Here is a 16,564-nt window from a genome sequence, read left to right as displayed (position 1 = left end):
ATTTATGTTGAAAAGCCGGTTCTCGCCTCCTCCTTTCCATTGACTTCTTTACACTAATTTAAACACCTGACACTTCTCCTCCCACTTCGCATCTGGCATAACATATACCTGTAAGCATATTTCAACGGTGCACCTTGCTTAATTAAGATTCATGAAGAAAGTCTTGATTATCAGGTTCCAACAATATCAAGGCAGATCTGTTCAGTGCAGTGGGGTAATACAGCTAAATACAACTCTGACATTAGAGTTAACAAACTGTGATAGATCTGAGTTTGTGGGCAATGGCGGAGTCAGGAGACAGCGAACAGTTGAGGTGAGTATTTATTTTAGGGTGAACAAAACAGGCTCTCAGTAGCCGACTCAAATCCAGGGCTTTCCAGTATCCCAAAAGAACTAAACAAATGCATTCTCTTAATATGGCATTGCCAGACACTCAGACATCACTTCCTTCTGCCACTCTCTGACGCTCTGGCGTGCTTTATCAGGTCTCCCTCCGCCATTACTGTAACGAGAGACCCGGGTTAGAGTAACCACAACCCAAGTGACGAGCCTTACCGCTCTCCCTCTCCCGCAGACAGTCACATGACCACACAAACATATTCTATTTTAAAAATACCTTGATTCCTTCCTGTGGAGCGGAGGGGGATGGGGCCGGGTCGGAATATCGCACGCCCGGTCCCCAATCGGCCTGATGAGGCGCGTGAGGGATAAAGGTGGCCGTTGACGATGGTTCGAGAGAGAGAGAATTACGGGCATGTCCGTCATGTGTGTGTGTTTATGTTTGTGCTTTTGTTTGAGTTTAATTAAATGATCATTTATATTGACAAGCCGGTTCTCGCCTCCTCCTTGCCCATCTTAACCCCTTACATTGGTGCCGAAGCCCGGGATCATATTATCCACTTGATGGAAGGAAGTCGCCCCGTAGAGTCCTCCCAGTTGGCGGAGGTCCTCCAGTCCCTGGCTGCAGTACATCAGAGCCACTAACAGTCCCTGCTTGAGCTCCGGCAGGACCAAGATCGTCGGTTCTTCGAGGTCATGCGGGCTCAAGCAGAGGACTGACATGCGATCCGGAGTCTTCTCAGCCAGGGGGCCACTCCAGCCACAGCCGCGACCCCGGACCCTCGCGCCTCTTTGCCCCCACCCGCGTTACAGAATATGGGGGTGGCAGATGATCCAGAAGCGTTCTTGGACCTCTTTGAACGTACCGCCGGGATTTGGGGCTGGCAGCATGACCAATGGGCAGCTCGCCTTGTTCCTCTTTTGTCCGGGGAAGCCCAACTCGCGGCTCAACAACTGCCGGCAATGAGCCTCCTGGCCTATACAGACCTGAAGAGAGCCATCCTGCAACGGGTTGGTCGGAGCCCGGAAGAGAACCGTCAACTCTTCCGGGCTATGAAGCTTGAGAAGACCGACCGCCCATTTGCCTTTGCCCAACGGCTCCGGGACGCCTGTCGGAGGTGGCTGCTAGTGGGGGACCGTGACGTCGAGGGACTGGTCGACCAGATGGTGCTGGAGCAGTTCGCGCAACGCTTGCCCAGAAGAACGGCGGAGTGGGTCCAGTGCCACTGCCCGGCGTCGCTGGAGGCAGCTGTCTGGCTCGCGGAGGACCACATGGCGGTGATCCCGAGGGCGGAGGAGCCCTCTCTCTCTCGAACCATCATCACCGGCCACCTTTATCCCTTGCGCGCCTCATCATGCCGATTGGGGACCGGGCGTGTGATATTCTGACCCGGCCCCGCCCCCCTCCGCTCCACACTTCCCCTCGCTAACTTCCCTCCGTCTCAGGGACTCAGATATGTCATTGCTTACATTCAAGCCCACTACTGGCGAAACCCGTGCAATGAGTTGAAATTGAACGGCCTAAGCCATTGATCACTTGGAGCTCATTATCGCTCTTGCAATAAAGCTGATGTACATCAGAGTAGTCTCGCTCTCTCTGTCAAAACGAGGGATTGAGGGTCTGTCATCAGAAACGTCTCTCTCTCACATAACGAAGTGGAATGGACTTCCAAAATGGCATCATGGATTCCTCCATGCTTAGGGAAGTTTAAAGTGAAGTGAAATGAAGCCCAAGTAGGTATAGCTCCAAAAAAAGGGCACAGTAACTCCAGAAGGAGGCGAGGTTACTCCAATAGGGGGTTGGGCCAGCTCCAAAAGGGGGACAAGAGTTAGGTTAGAGACTCTGTATATCTTGCCCTTTTTTGGAGTCCGGCCTGCAGCTATATCCTTCTCCCATCCACGCATCTCATCCTTGCATCTTTTTCCTTGCATCCAAAGAGGGAGGAGCTAATACGTGAGGAAAGGATGCACAACCGTCCCCTCTTTCCAAAGTGTTGTCCTAAAAAGACACATCAGCAAACCCTTACGTTATAAATAACAGACGGTCAGAGAGCACCTCAAAGTCTTCTGGTTGGCTAAACGGGACATAGACATGTTTTTGTTCAATGAACACTGGACTTACTGATTAACATTTATGACTGCTAAGCCTCTGCACTGCACATATTGTCAAAACTGAATGAGAAATTCAGAACATATGATACTTTAATACTATGATATTATGAAGATAAACAGAGATGGTGCCATTCTGCACCCTCCAGGTACTGTAGTGCTAAGATGAATTGCATCTCTAGCTAGCAGATGGAGGAAATGGTTAAATGACCAGCAGTATCATGTGATGCTTCCTTCATAACCTATAGTCCCTGTGTAGAAAAGCAAACAGAAGGCAGTGACACGAGCTTTTAAGCAAACATCACATAGAAAAACATTGAAAACATGATTGAAGTGGCAGTCCTTCCAGGTATGACAGTGATCGAGTCTGATGTCCATTATATAGATTGCGTAATATACAATTAGAAAGTGTACAACAACAATGGAAAAAGTTAGCTGCAGGCAGGTCCAAGCACTGAAATGGCCACCATTGCACAACACAAAACAATAGATTACATGGACTGAATTTGACTCACACATTGCCCCAGGGAAGGATTGAACCTGTACCTTTCCATTTCATATTACTGCACGTTATCATTGCACAACATTGCCACAGTTGGCAATGCAAACAGAGATAGGGGCAAAGGAAAAAACAACATGGGGTCTATTGATGTGGAGCGAACGGCAGGCTGAGGGTTAAATGGGTAATGTCCCAGTCCAGTGGGGAGCAGATCTATAATATACAGTGTTGTGAGTCCCAAGGTAAAAGAGAATATCTGCTAAAATATCACTTGGGGTAAAAGGCTTTTACGCCAAGTGAAGGAGCCTTTTACCCCAAGTGAGGGAGCCTTTTACCCCAAGTGAGGGAGCCTTTTACCCCAAGTGAGGGAGCCTTTTACCCCAAGTGAGGGAGCCTTTTACCCCAAGTGAGGGAGCCCTTTACCCCAAGTGAGGGAGACTTTTACCCCAAGTGAAGGAGCCTTTTACCCCAAGTGAGGGAGCCTTTTACTCCAAGTGAGGGAGCCCTTTACCCCAAGTGAGGGAGCCTTTTACTCCAAGTGAAGGAGCCTTTTACCCCAAGTGAGGGAGCCTTTTACCCCAAGTGAAGGAGCCTTTTACCCCAAGTGAGGGAGCCTTTTACTCCAAGTGAAGGAGCCTTTTACCCCAAGTGAGGGAGCCTTTTACCCCAAGTGAAGGAGCCTTTTACCCCAAGTGAGGGAGCCTTTTACTCCAAGTGAAGGAGCCTTTTACCCCAAGTGAAGGAGCCTTTTACCCCAAGTGTGGGAGCCTTTTACCCCAAGTGAGGGAGACTTTTAAAATTTGTTTGACTCAAAACAAACTTTTAATGTTATTTATGATGTTGCTCCATCAATAAAAAATACACATACTTCTTGAATCTTGAGACAATTTGTGACCAAAAAAAAAGAAGCTAATTTTCCTTAAGGTGGGCCACCCCATTGTACCCTACCTCTGACTGTTTTAATGCAAAAACACTCAGTATTATAGTAGTTTAGTCATTCTTCATGCTCGTGCCATCTTTGATTTTTAACATTTAAGGCTGTGAGGGAACTTACAGTCTCTTCAATGGCACGAATGTTCTAAAGCTGTTTAAAGCTCCTAGATCACATCTGATGTTCCACAGCTCATGTTGTCTGGAGTTCTTTGTCTAATGAATGTTCTTGGACAGATATTTGATCAATGTTTTGTCACATTAAACTGCAGCACAGACCATTGAAGAGACTGTAAGTCAATCCCTCACAGCCTCATTTTCATTCACGTTAAAAATCAAAGATGGCGCTAGTAGAGTGAAGAAGGACTATTAACTGTATTTAGATTTGTGATGAAGTTGAAACCACTGATCATTTATTTTTTCATTGTATGTATGTAGAGGCTTTATGGCTTGAAATGAGTGGTTTTTCCCAAAGGTTCCTCTTCTTTCAGATTTCTCTCATAAGGACATTGTCATTTTTGGAAAATTTTATATACACAAATCTAAATTTTTGAAAGTTAAACCCAGGATTTCTGCATTTCACAATGCGTTTCTTTCTTACAAAAGGCCCTGCAAATGATGAAAAGTAAATATGCACAAAAACTTTTTGAAATAATTGAAGAATATGATTTAAAAAACAAACCCTAGCCTTTTTTTTTTTTTTTTTTTTCTGTAATGCAATTTTGCACCTGATTTCATTGTTATATTGCAATGATATATGATTGTTGCCATGCTGTTTGTATATGCTATAGTACGGAAGAGGATTAGGGCCAAGCAATAATAAAAAAAATAAAGCCATCTCGAGAATACAGTCATTATAATGCGAGATTAAACTTAACGAGTTTTTTCTCGAAACACAACGACTTTATTCTCGATATTTAATGAGTTTATTCTCAAGATTGTATTTCGACTTTTTTCTCGAAATTTAACGAGTTTAATCTCGCATTATAAAGACTTTATTCTCGAGATGGTTTTATTTTTTTTATTATTGCTTGGCCCTAATCCTCTTCCGTACTATAGTTCATTAAAAAAAAAAAAAAAAAAAAAGAATTGTTTAGTTTTATTTTTCATGTAAATACGGGGAACTTTTCATGTGGGTGACATTGCTGCCAATAGGTGGCATAAAGTGGCATGAGATGTTGTGACGTATAATGTGTGAGACGTTTACATGCAGGAACTGCAAGAATACACGTCTATGTGAATAATGCGTTTACTTATTCACACTGCAACGAGGTTTTCGGCAACATTTCTACATTGTTCCCAACTCCGTCGCACATCTGTAATTCCATCCGTTTCCCTTCATTTGAGAAAAATGGCGCATTATTTAACGGAGGTGAGAGGACGACCAAACTCGCCTGACTACAGGATTTACTTCAGTACGTTTCGTAATCCATATCTTTCACTGTCATTCATAAAGATCAAGTTTATAAGCTCTCATACGAGCAGATGCAGCGCGGTGTTCCTGATACAACATCGCAACAACATTATGACGTCACCGCTTTATGCGCGCCTACAGTCATTATAGTAAAACTTTTGAATTTGCCTGTTTATCGTGATGCATTTCAGCACTTTTAGCTTGATCCTGCTGCCTTTGCATCTAAATAATAATAACATGTATCAAAAATGTAGAGGGGAAATCCAAGAGCCTCAGATTTGTGTTAAATATATGAAGAGGTTGAAACTATAATGACGATGACTGACCCACACTTTCACATTTACAGAAACTTCAGATGGAAAGTACATATCCCCTTTCCATGATATTAATCTCTATGCAGCTGATGATGAACAGGTTGGTGCATTGTGGAAGTTTTCCCAAAATCAGTGCCATTGGGTCATGTGAAAATCATGTGTGAATTATTTCAATAATAACCTTACTGGCACAGCTGGCATAATCCATATTCAGTCCATTTTCTAATCTCAGGAGGTTTGTTTTTGTGCTTCACATTTTAGGAATGTGGTGTTCCGCCAAAGAAATTGAAGACCAATGAGGTAACTGTGTAACCAGTCATTGACCAGCACAATTTGGGGCCTTGTTGTCATAAAACTGGTGCTAAAAACGTGGTCTCTAACAGGTCCTGTTTAATATGATTGTTGAAGTTCCTCGCTGGTCGAATGCCAAGATGGAGGTAAGGATATTTTTCCAAGAGTTCCACACTTTCATACTATATTAGGGCTCCAGACTAAAAAAAAATGACTTGGGAGCCATTGGCTCCTTACTGAAACATCGAGGAGCCAAATCAGACAATTGCGCAATTTAGATAGTTGTTGTTCAGAAGCAAGAATTAAAGCAGGGCAGCTGATAACCCATTAATCAGAGGTTTAATAAACAGTATATGTAGTTGAGAAGATATTTAAGTTTGCATTCCCCTTTTAGCTCGTTAGTATTCACACCCCTTTCATTTCTTTTTATTGACACAAAGTATAGTATGCATATGGTAGTGTGTTGCCTTCTTGAGCGTCAATGAATGTTTGCAGCTTGTGTAATAGTTGTGTACACGTCCCTCCCTTGCCTTGAGTGTCTAAAGCTGGATCACATATACAGCTCTGGAAACAATTAATGATCAGTGTTTCCCAAACTGGGGTACGTGAGCTGACAACGGGGGTACGTGAATACAATTCTTTACCGTTCTTTAAATTTCATCACAGTCTAGAATGATGTACAAACCCAGATCATGTGTTTCTCACTGTTAAAAGTATTTAGTGTGCCCTCTAGTGTAGAAACACCAAAATGGTTGTGTCATAAATGTCAGATAAATATGCAATGAAATTGTCTTTAGCGGTTAATAAATTGCATCTACTCATGCGTCGTGTGTCACACAAGTATCTTTTTTCGCCAGCCCAGCAGACCGCTAGGTGACGTAGCTTAGCGATAGCATGTCAAATACTTCACTTTTTTACTAGACTCGACATGTCAGTCATCCTCGATTTTATTTTTATTTTTTTTATTTTTTTTCTTCCACAGTTTAAAACCTAATTTGTATTTACGGTTAGATCCGAACGTACAGTTGCACAGAAACTTACCCACAATGCTCGAAGTTGGGTGGCAATGCCATACCTGTAATAATGCAGAATTCTTGCAGTACCACGACACGATGAGGGGAGAGTTTTCAAGTTATGCAGTTATATAATATCTAGCATACCCATCTCCATCAGTAAGCCACATATATGATTAATATACTGTAACGTACAAATATAACGTGTGTCATATTTGGGAATTGTTTTACAAAGATAATTGTGTTCAAAGTACCTTGTGTGAATGTTATCTATGCGTTAGAGAGGGGGTACGCGAATGAATGTTTGGAGGGGTACGCCACTGTATAATGTTTGGGAACTACTGCTCTGGATTTACTCTTTATAGGTGTGTGTTTGAGTAAAATGAACATTTGTGTTTTATTCTATAAAGTACTGATGACATTTCTGCCAAATTCCAAATAAAAATATTGTCATTTTGAGCATTTATTTGCATAAAATGACAACTGCTCAAAATAATTGATGTGTTTTCAGACCTCCAATTATGCAAAGAAAACACGTTCATATTCATTTATAAACAACACAATATTAATATTTTAACTTCAGAAATCAATATTTGCTGGAATAATCCTGATTTTCAATCACAGCTTTCATGCGTGTTGGCATGTCTTTCACATTGCTGTTGGGTGACTTTATGCCACTCCTTTATGCCCCTCCTGGCGCAAAAATTCAAGCATCTCGGCTCTGTTTGACGGCTTGTGGCCGTCCATCTTCCTCTCGATCACATTCCAGATGTTTCCAATGGGGTTCATGTCTGGAGATTGGGCTGGCCATGACAGGGTTTAGATCCGGTGGTCCTCCATGCACACATTGATTGACCCGTCAGTGTGGCATGGAGCATTGTCCTGCTGGAGAACCCAATCCTCAGAGTTGGGGAACATTCTGTAGATGCTACAAGAGCCCAAAATAAATACAGTCCCGATGCTTTTTATTGTGTAACCAAAACCCCCAGAATAACCAGAATAAAATAAAGATTTGGTGCATAATGAGAGACTTTTAACTGTAAACAACCCTGAAACACACATAGGGGACTCTTATTTTGAAATGATGGAGACTTGGCTGCATTAGTGCTCCATAGTAAAGCATTTACAAAGTTAAGCTTTTTGTAGCTTTTATATTTCACACAGTCTGTGTGTGTCTGTGTGCGTGTCTGTGTGTGTGTGTGTGTGTGTGCCGCGTGTGTGTCTGTGTGCATGTCTGTGTGTGTGTCTCTCTGTGTGTGTGTGTGTGTGTGTGTGTGTGTGTGTCTCTCTGTGTCTGTGTGCATGCGCTTGTGTGTCTGTGTGCATGCGCGTGTGTGTCTGTGTGCATGCATGTGAGTGAGTGAGTGAGTGACTGAGTGAGAGAGAGAGAGAGAGAGAGAGAGAGAGAGAGAGAGAGAGAGAGAGAGAGAGAGAGTGAGTGAGTGTGTGTGTGTGTGTGAGCCACAGTGTAAATCGCTTTGATTACCGCTAAGGTTAAAAAGGCGCAATATAAGTGCAGAACATTTACCATTTGTACATGTAATAGACAATGTGTTCATTGCATTCAAAGTAGCACAACAAATCCATCATTGAAATCATTGTGTAGCATAATAGAAAAATGAGCAATTCTTCTTTTTCCTGTAATTATAGTTTTTCTGATATTGTGGTTAGTGTGCAATACAGTAGTGTTATTTTGGGCATTGTGTAAAGTTGGCACAATACATTTGTTCCTTTACCCACAGATAGCCACAAAGGAACCTTTAAATCCGATCAAGCAAGATGTAAAGAAAGGAAAGCTGCGATACATAGCCAACATTTTCCCACACAAAGGTTACATTTGGAACTATGGTGCACTTCCACAGGTGATGTCCTGGTTTTATTACGGTGATTTGTACAGTTTCAACCCATACTTATGTTTAATTATTCCATTTGTTTAACCAACATGTAAAGACATGGGAAGATCCCAACCACAGCGATAAAGAAACGATGTGCTGCGGAGACAATGACCCCATAGATGTGTGTGACATTGGCTCCAAGGTGGGTATCGCACTCGCTTGAGTCACTCTCCGAATATATTACAGAGTTTGGCGAAAGCATTCACACTTTAAATACATCATTATAAGTCTTTACATCTAAATGTAACTCTTGTTTTCTATTTGTTCTATGTAGTGTCATTTTGGCCAAATTCATACTCTCCAAATATTCCAGAATAAGTGTGATAGCTTATATAGTAACTGGGAAATAAATCAACAAATAACAAAAAAATGGACGCATGCAATTTTGAATAATGAAAGCCAAACTCGGCCGCATGTACTCTCTTAAATGACAAAGTGTGTGTTGTGAGAGCATGCATGTGATCTGAGAAGTATTATATATTATTATTATTACTATTAGTCATTATAATTGATTATTATATTGCATCAGATCGATGCATTTTCGCTGGGAAATCTATCTAGGTTGCATTTATGTTGTTATGCACGCTGCATTATCCACGATTCTTTCTTTTAACATGAGTTGGTTGTAAATGCATGAATCTTACCTGCAGTTTAGTACATGTACATCTCCATGCCACAGGTGTGCGTCACTGGACAGGTGATTCAGGTCAAAGTTTTAGGAATTCTGGCTTTGATAGATGAAGGAGAGACTGACTGGAAGGTTGTAGCCATCAACATCGAGGACCCCGATGCTTCAAGCCTTAACAGTGAGTGTTTATTGTTTGTATGTTTATGTGGTTATTGTCTTATTTACATTCCTGTCCGTGTCTGTTCACGAACTGAATCACTTCACAGGTATTGAGGATGTCAAGAGGAATAGACCTGGTCATCTTGAGGCTACGGTGGAGTGGTTTAGAAAATACAAAGTACCAGATGGAAAGCCTGAAAACCAGTTTGCATTCAGTGGACAGTTTAAGGATAAGGTACCTGCCATGGTGGATTGATGAAATGCTTTTACGTGCTATTGGAGTTCATTTGATCTAATCAAGCATCTCGTTTTGGTGTCGATATCATGTTAGGACTTCGCCATAGAAATCATTAAATCAACACACAACTACTGGAAAGCATTAGTGACGAGCAAAAAGACTAACGGTGAAGGAATAGTTTGGTGAGTGGATATCTGTTATATCTGAGACATTTTGAGGGTAGAAATTTGTGAAGCAAAAAACTCAAACATTACATTAATATGTGAAATTAATGAATGACATTGATGTTCCTCTTTCTCTAGTCAAAACACGTCCTTGTGTGACAGTCCGTTCAGATGCACTGATGCAGAGGCTGGTGCCGTGCTCCAAGCCGTAAGTATTTATTTCCTATTAATGTTTCCTAAATCGTTGCCTGAGCTGAGCACACACACAATAATGATTCCTGTGTTGAAGGCTCCAGAACACGGAGAACCCCTTCCAGAATCGTCTGAAGGTAAAATAACACAACTCTTTATATTCTACGAGTTCTAGAACTCTTCCATTATCAGCTTGAAATGCTGAATTCATAACATAAACTACGTTTCCATCCAAGGATGTTTTTGCGAATATGTTTTAGCACATCAAATTGAATCTGATGGAAAATGTCACAAATGTCGACATCACATTTTTCCATTTAACTCAAGCACATAAACTTTGTGTCCATACATCAAATGTGGTGAAAAACGGGTTTGGAAACACATTTGTCGATAAAACTGGCATTAACGCAAAAACGTAGTGTCACATGACAGAGTTTGCCCCAATCGTTAGCCTGTGTTACGCCCGTTTCACACATACTCCGTTTGCAGTGCATATGCGGTGTGTATTTTTTTCAGTACCCATGTTAACAGGTTAGAGCTTTTACACTGCACGCGGATGCTGTCCGTCGATCCGTTCCAGTTGCGGTGCGTGTACAGCAGTGCAGCGATGGTTTCCGCACCGAGTCTATTTTTGCTGCACCGCACTGAATTAAAGTGACAGCGCATTGTTCATATTAAAATAGACATAGATTGTCAAAAAACTGTAATAATGTCATCATATACGCATAATTACAGTTAATGTGTTCTACAGTTACTAAATTACAGGGTCAAGAAAAACAAAAAAGTTTGATTATAGTCCCAAAAGTTGCAAAATGCCATCATATATGATTTTATTACCCTAAAAAAAGACAGGGTGAACCCAAATGCGTCTCATTGTTCTCCTTCTTAGCAACAGATATAGCGCGATAGCTTTTCTTCTGTCAACAACTCGAACTACATGTAAAACAAAGAATCACAATGATTAAAATGAATTTTCATACTGTTTCAATGTCTTAAACAATCTCAAAGTTAACGTTTGGATTTAAAATCAAAATTCCTTACACATTTTAGATTTTGTGGCACACAGAAACTGCGGATCAGTAGCGCACTGCAAACGCAGCATATGTGAAAGCACTATAGCGCGTGCCGCTCCTGTACCGTACACGCACCGCACACGGAGTATGTCTGAAACGGGCGTTACCATGACGACAGGATTGAATGCCCATTATTGCACGGGATTATGGATTGATCTTTACGGCATATAGAGCCGATCTGCAAACGGGACACTTCCAGATGTGCAACACAAATATCTCCTGCACACTGAACAAATGAACGGCCACTGTTTGAGTCATTTAATCGCTGTAATCATCCGTTTATTTATTAAAGTTGCTTTTCCGCACCATTCATAATAATAGATGGCAGTCACAGAATTAACTCACAGTACAAAAAACATCATTTCTGTGCACAAAGATGTTTAAAATTAAGAATAAATATTTTATTTATTTATTTATTTGGAACACTTGCAGCCCAATTCTATGAAATAATTGTTTCATTTTATTTTGGAAAAAATGGTGGCAAAATTCTCTGTATTAAATAAAGAAATTACCAAACGAAAGAAGCATTAAATTCAAAAAATGAATTACCAAATGAAAAAAAAAATATATTTTTAGACCTATATATGCCTTTTCTTTACACACACTTAAATGAGCAGTACTCTGTTCTGTGGATGAATAAAGTCTGAATGACGTTCTCAGAATGTTCTGGACTTTTCTCAAGACTATAAACTATCAGAACTATTTGTCCAATGCCGAGTTCACTTTCAGAAACGAGCTTCTGATATATTTTAAAACATTTTAATATTTTAATTCTCTCCCTCTTTACCTCAGATCACATTTACTGCTGCTTCAGAAAATATAAATGACATTATGAAGCTAAAATACATTTGAGATGATGATCAAGTTCAGTTGGTGGTTAAAAGTTGCGGGACATGATGCAGTTGTCATGACGATGCTTTAGATTAGATGATTGTTTAAAATATTGAATATGAGGAATGTATCATATATGTAACACTGATATTACACGCATCAATGTTTCTTTTATATCTGTCACACATCATAAACACATCCATGATGATCCTGATACTGACACTGAAAGTTTCTCCAATACTTGCTGCAGCTTGAACAGGGTCATGATGATCCGCTTTTGGGTCAGAACCGGTGCAAACATGTGATAGATGCAACATCAGGACCGATATTACAGTCAGAAGAGCAACTGCTCCCTTTGATTGCAAATCCTCATGTTCTGATTGCTTTTATTTGTTAATTAAAATGACAGTAAACTGGTTAATTTGAGTGAATTGTCTCAATAATCTCCCTTTTACCCAAAACTTCAGAGGATAAACATTAGGGACCTCTGGGAGGTGAATTAGCGATAAACACATTTCTGAATGGAAACGGCTTCAGGGCAGATTTCTGTTGCGCTAAACCAAAACTGATACGACAAAGTGTTTTTTAGGCGTGACGTCACCACGCGCACCATTATTATCCACAAAAGGCCGTTTGAATGGAAACGGGCAGAAGGCGGCAAATGTCGCCATTTTTCATTTTCCGCATTTTCACTTTGTCGATCACAAAATAGCGCGAAAGATGGATGGAAACGAGACTATTAACACATTTATTCAGGTATTCTTAATATTTGATTATATTTCTATTTCACAGTGGACAAATGGCACTTCTTGGCAAATTAAAAGACGACCTCACTTATGGTCCCGTAAGAAGGTAGAGAAGAACAACAGCAATTAACTGGGTTTTAATAATTTCCCATGTACAAAGATTTGTCATTTGTGTTTGTTTTCTTTTGTAAATCATTAAATGATCAGCACCAGACACGCCATTGCCAAATCTTTATTCCGTTTGTATTATACGCCATCAAATTATGCACATTATTTGTCATTTATTACAATGCACAATGCCATTTTTGTCTGGCCTGGAGAATATTTGGGACAAAGTTCCCACCAGGAGGTGCCGTGTTCATGTTTCTGATGCTCTAAAGGTTTGTGTTGTTTGTTTCACTTTTGGCATTATTTGATCGGCCTCAACACAGTGAACAACTGCCTAAAGAACCATTTCTTGTTAATCATTTTATTTATATTGTTTTGTGTGAAATTAACTTTAATGAATAATTAATGAGCTTGCATGGTTTCAGTGTTTGCAAGTTGATTTACTCTGTTTTTATGTTAAGTCTGAAGTTCATATTCTACTCAAAATGACCTTTTTATGATATAAAGATCTGTTGATCGTCAGCATCCTCGTGTTCAGTGTTCAGGTCTGTGTGCAAAAGCTCAGTCTTGCAATGTGATGTTGCTTCTGTTTCATGTGGAATGACCAGAAATGTTAAATAAGCATTCTAGTACGTTTTTAAAAGCAAGGCTAAATTCAATGCTACATGTAAAATATCCAAACAAACAGTGAGTAAAATGAACGTGAAAATGTCCAATTAAATCCACCAATAATCGTGTGTAGCCTTTACCTGAAAATATGCTCTTTAAAAGGGGTCATGCTAATAATTGTATTATCTTTCCTGAGGTCCACTGATAATGTTAGTAAAGTTATAATTCATCAGTCATAATTTAGTCATATATGATCATCTCAGGCCCTCTGTCTGAAACACTCAGTTTTGGCTTCAGCTCCAACTTTAAACGGCAACGAAAACAGCCACTGTTCTGATTGGCTAACATCGTGCAGCCCCTTAAATACGGCCATGTTTGAAATTCAATCAACCTCACATTTCAGGGATTACACACAACGCACATCCAACACATTGCATCCGAATATATGAAACTGTTCATCTCATGCACGACTGTTAACACTCATGTCCAGTTTACACCGGACGCGAGAGTCGCGTCAAAAGCAACAGAACTCATTATATTCACTGATGCTGCCTACCGTGGAAGCGTCCGTTACAGTAAACAGATCTCCTGTTGTATTTTGCGCTGGTAGTGACGGGCATTCTGGATCTTTTGGCTCCCAAACGGCTCTTTGAAAAAATATATTTTGTATTTTTTCCAATTTTTAAATGAAATCATACTCCACCTTAACCACAATATATTTAAAAATGCATTGGTTTGATATGAAAAAGAATGCTATTAATCATTTGCTTTTAAAGTATAACTTTTTATTGTATATAAAGTGCATATATAATCTGAATGAATACAGTCTGAACATCTGAATATAATATTTCACCATATCAAAGAAAAAATAAATATCAATGTGCAAAACTGAAGCATCCCACAAATTTAAATAAATGTAAAGAAGGATTCTATTTCAAATGTATCAATTCTAAATGAGTACAATCTGAACAACATCATAAGTTGGCTCCGCCCTCCCTCACACATCATTGGTTCATTGATTGACAGGAGCAACGGGTGAAGCTGTTACTCTGAGCAGACCGTCAGAACGAATGTGTGTGTGCTTGAGCATTTAGGCTATATTATTTTATATCTTTTTATAATAATCATAATTTTTTTAAAATATTTTTATAAATAGATTCTTCTGATATGCTCATAGAGTCATCTTGTTCGCAAACGACCCTTCACTATGAGCTGGTGCTACTAATGCCAACAACACAAACAACTGTGCCTGGTGTTAACAGCCTCAAGCTGTTGCATTGCGTCATGGTAACGGATGCGCCCCGTGTAGACAAAGTGTCAGCACCATAAACTATCAAACCATCATGACATTTCAAACATCAATGAATGGATATATCCTGCTCTCTCTGAGGAAGAACTGTGCCCCAGTGGGCGGGGCTAAGGGTGCGATGATGTAAAGTAGGCATTGATGTTGTTGCTGTAGGTGGTCATTAATTATTTAGTACCCTTTGTGACATCACTACTACACGGATGTAGAGAATAAGGTGTTTTTCAATAAATGCTTTTATTGCATTGGGGATTAAGTTTGGAGTTCTGAAATTCACAGTATGTCAAAATATCAAGGATGGCCTTTATTATAGTGGAAAGCAGGGTATGATTATATAAAGAGTCCATCATATACAGCTACCATTGATTTAGAGATGCACATTTAGGATTTTGTATGCTAAAAATAGTTTGATTAGCAGTGAATTATTAAATAAAGCACGTCTCCCAAAATGGTAAGCTTTGCCAGTGGCTCAACTAATAGGACATACTGTAAAAGTGTTCTTGTTGAAATGTTTCGGAGGGAATGAGAGGAAGCGATCGAGGATGTCACCAGTTGTCTTGTACAGTAGCGACACTAAACTAATGCACAGAAACTGGGAAGAACAACTTTTATTAATATTTCTGCAATCTTGACTGAAATATGGAATAATAATGTGCTAGTTTTGGTCCAGTAAAGTACTTTTATATTTTTTGTAAACTTTCTTTTGTGTTTGTATAAAGAATAAAAGCAGGGTTTGCACAAGGGCTTTGAAGTGCTTCATTTCATACATTTCTGCTTAAAAGGGCTTGAAACAAATGTTAGAGGAACAAATATTCATGTTGCAGATCGTCTGTGTTGTGTAGTGATGCAAAGATCTGTCTGTCTGTCTATCTGTCTACCTACCTGTCTGTCTACCTACCTGTTTGTCTGTCTGTCTACCTACCTGTTTGTTTGTTTGTTTGTCTGTCTGTCTACCTCTTTGTCTGTTTGTCTGTCTGTCTACCTACCTGTCTGTCTGTATGCCTGTCTGTCTGTATGCCTGTCTGCCTGTATGTCTGTCTGTATGTCTATCTTCCTGTCTACCTTCCTACCTGTCTGTCTGTCTACCTGTCTGTCTGTCTATATGTCTATCTTCCTGTCTACCATCCTACCTGTCTGTCTGTCTGTCTGTCTACCTACCTGTCTGTCTGTCAACCTTTCTACCTTTCTGTATGTCTACCTGTCTGTCTGTCTGTCTGTCTACCTACCTGTCTGTCTGTCTACCTTCCTGTCTACCTTCTTACCTGTCTGTCTGTCTACCTTCCTGTCTATCTGTCTGTATGTCTATCTTCTTGTCTACCTTCCTACCTGTCTGTCTCTCTATCTGTCTGTCTGTCTGCCTACCTGTCTGTCAATCTATCTTGTTTATGCTTAACACAAAAATAACACATGACCACATTAGAGCATCATCAGTCAGGAGTCTGTGTTATGTGGAAAGTCCTTGATGAAAATGGTGCTGAAATACTTTCAGTAACATATCAAAAATGTTCCTGGTTTAAATAATACATCAATTATTTATTATTATCCCCGCTTGACTGCTGTGTGTATTTTCCATTTCCTTTTTGATTTGTAACTAGCAGCACCTAATAAACAAGCAAAAAAAAAAAAAACATAAATCTAGTGCAAATAGATTTCATAAAAATAAATGCCCACAAATGAGGACAACAAATTATATATAACTCCAAGCT

General features: G+C 40.1%; 1 protein-coding gene across 1 annotated transcript; it reads left to right on the top strand.

Moving 5' to 3' along the window:
- Positions 1-5,081: 5,081 nt before the first annotated feature.
- Positions 5,082-16,287, top strand: ppa2 (inorganic pyrophosphatase 2). The gene is made up of 12 exons (XM_052137327.1): positions 5,082-5,292; positions 5,638-5,705; positions 5,867-5,905; positions 5,989-6,042; positions 8,652-8,771; positions 8,860-8,946; positions 9,484-9,610; positions 9,699-9,826; positions 9,923-10,011; positions 10,132-10,201; positions 10,283-10,322; positions 12,882-16,287. Exons 1-12 carry the CDS (start codon positions 5,121-5,123, stop codon positions 12,908-12,910), a joined length of 1,023 nt encoding a protein of 340 aa, XP_051993287.1. The 5' UTR covers positions 5,082-5,120; the 3' UTR covers positions 12,911-16,287.
- The last annotated feature ends 277 nt before the right edge of the window (positions 16,288-16,564 follow it).

Source organism: Xyrauchen texanus, chromosome 11 (assembly GCF_025860055.1).
Source record: "Xyrauchen texanus isolate HMW12.3.18 chromosome 11, RBS_HiC_50CHRs, whole genome shotgun sequence".
NCBI classification, from domain to species: Eukaryota; Metazoa; Chordata; class Actinopteri; order Cypriniformes; family Catostomidae; genus Xyrauchen; species Xyrauchen texanus.
The sequence above is the reverse complement of the archived record's forward strand: the minus strand, read 5'-3'. Positions and strand labels throughout refer to the sequence as shown.

Bases quoted from the DNA above. Each gene is read 5' to 3' on its own strand.
- ppa2 (XM_052137327.1), top strand. From the start codon at position 5,121: ATGCGTTTACTTATTCACACTGCAACGAGGTTTTCGGCAACATTTCTA. The intron at 10,202-10,282 runs GTAAGTATTTAT...CCTGTGTTGAAG, and splicing joins CTGGTGCCGTGCTCCAAGCC to GCTCCAGAACACGGAGAACC. The intron at 10,323-12,881 runs GTAAAATAACAC...TCTATTTCACAG, and splicing joins CCTTCCAGAATCGTCTGAAG to TGGACAAATGGCACTTCTTG.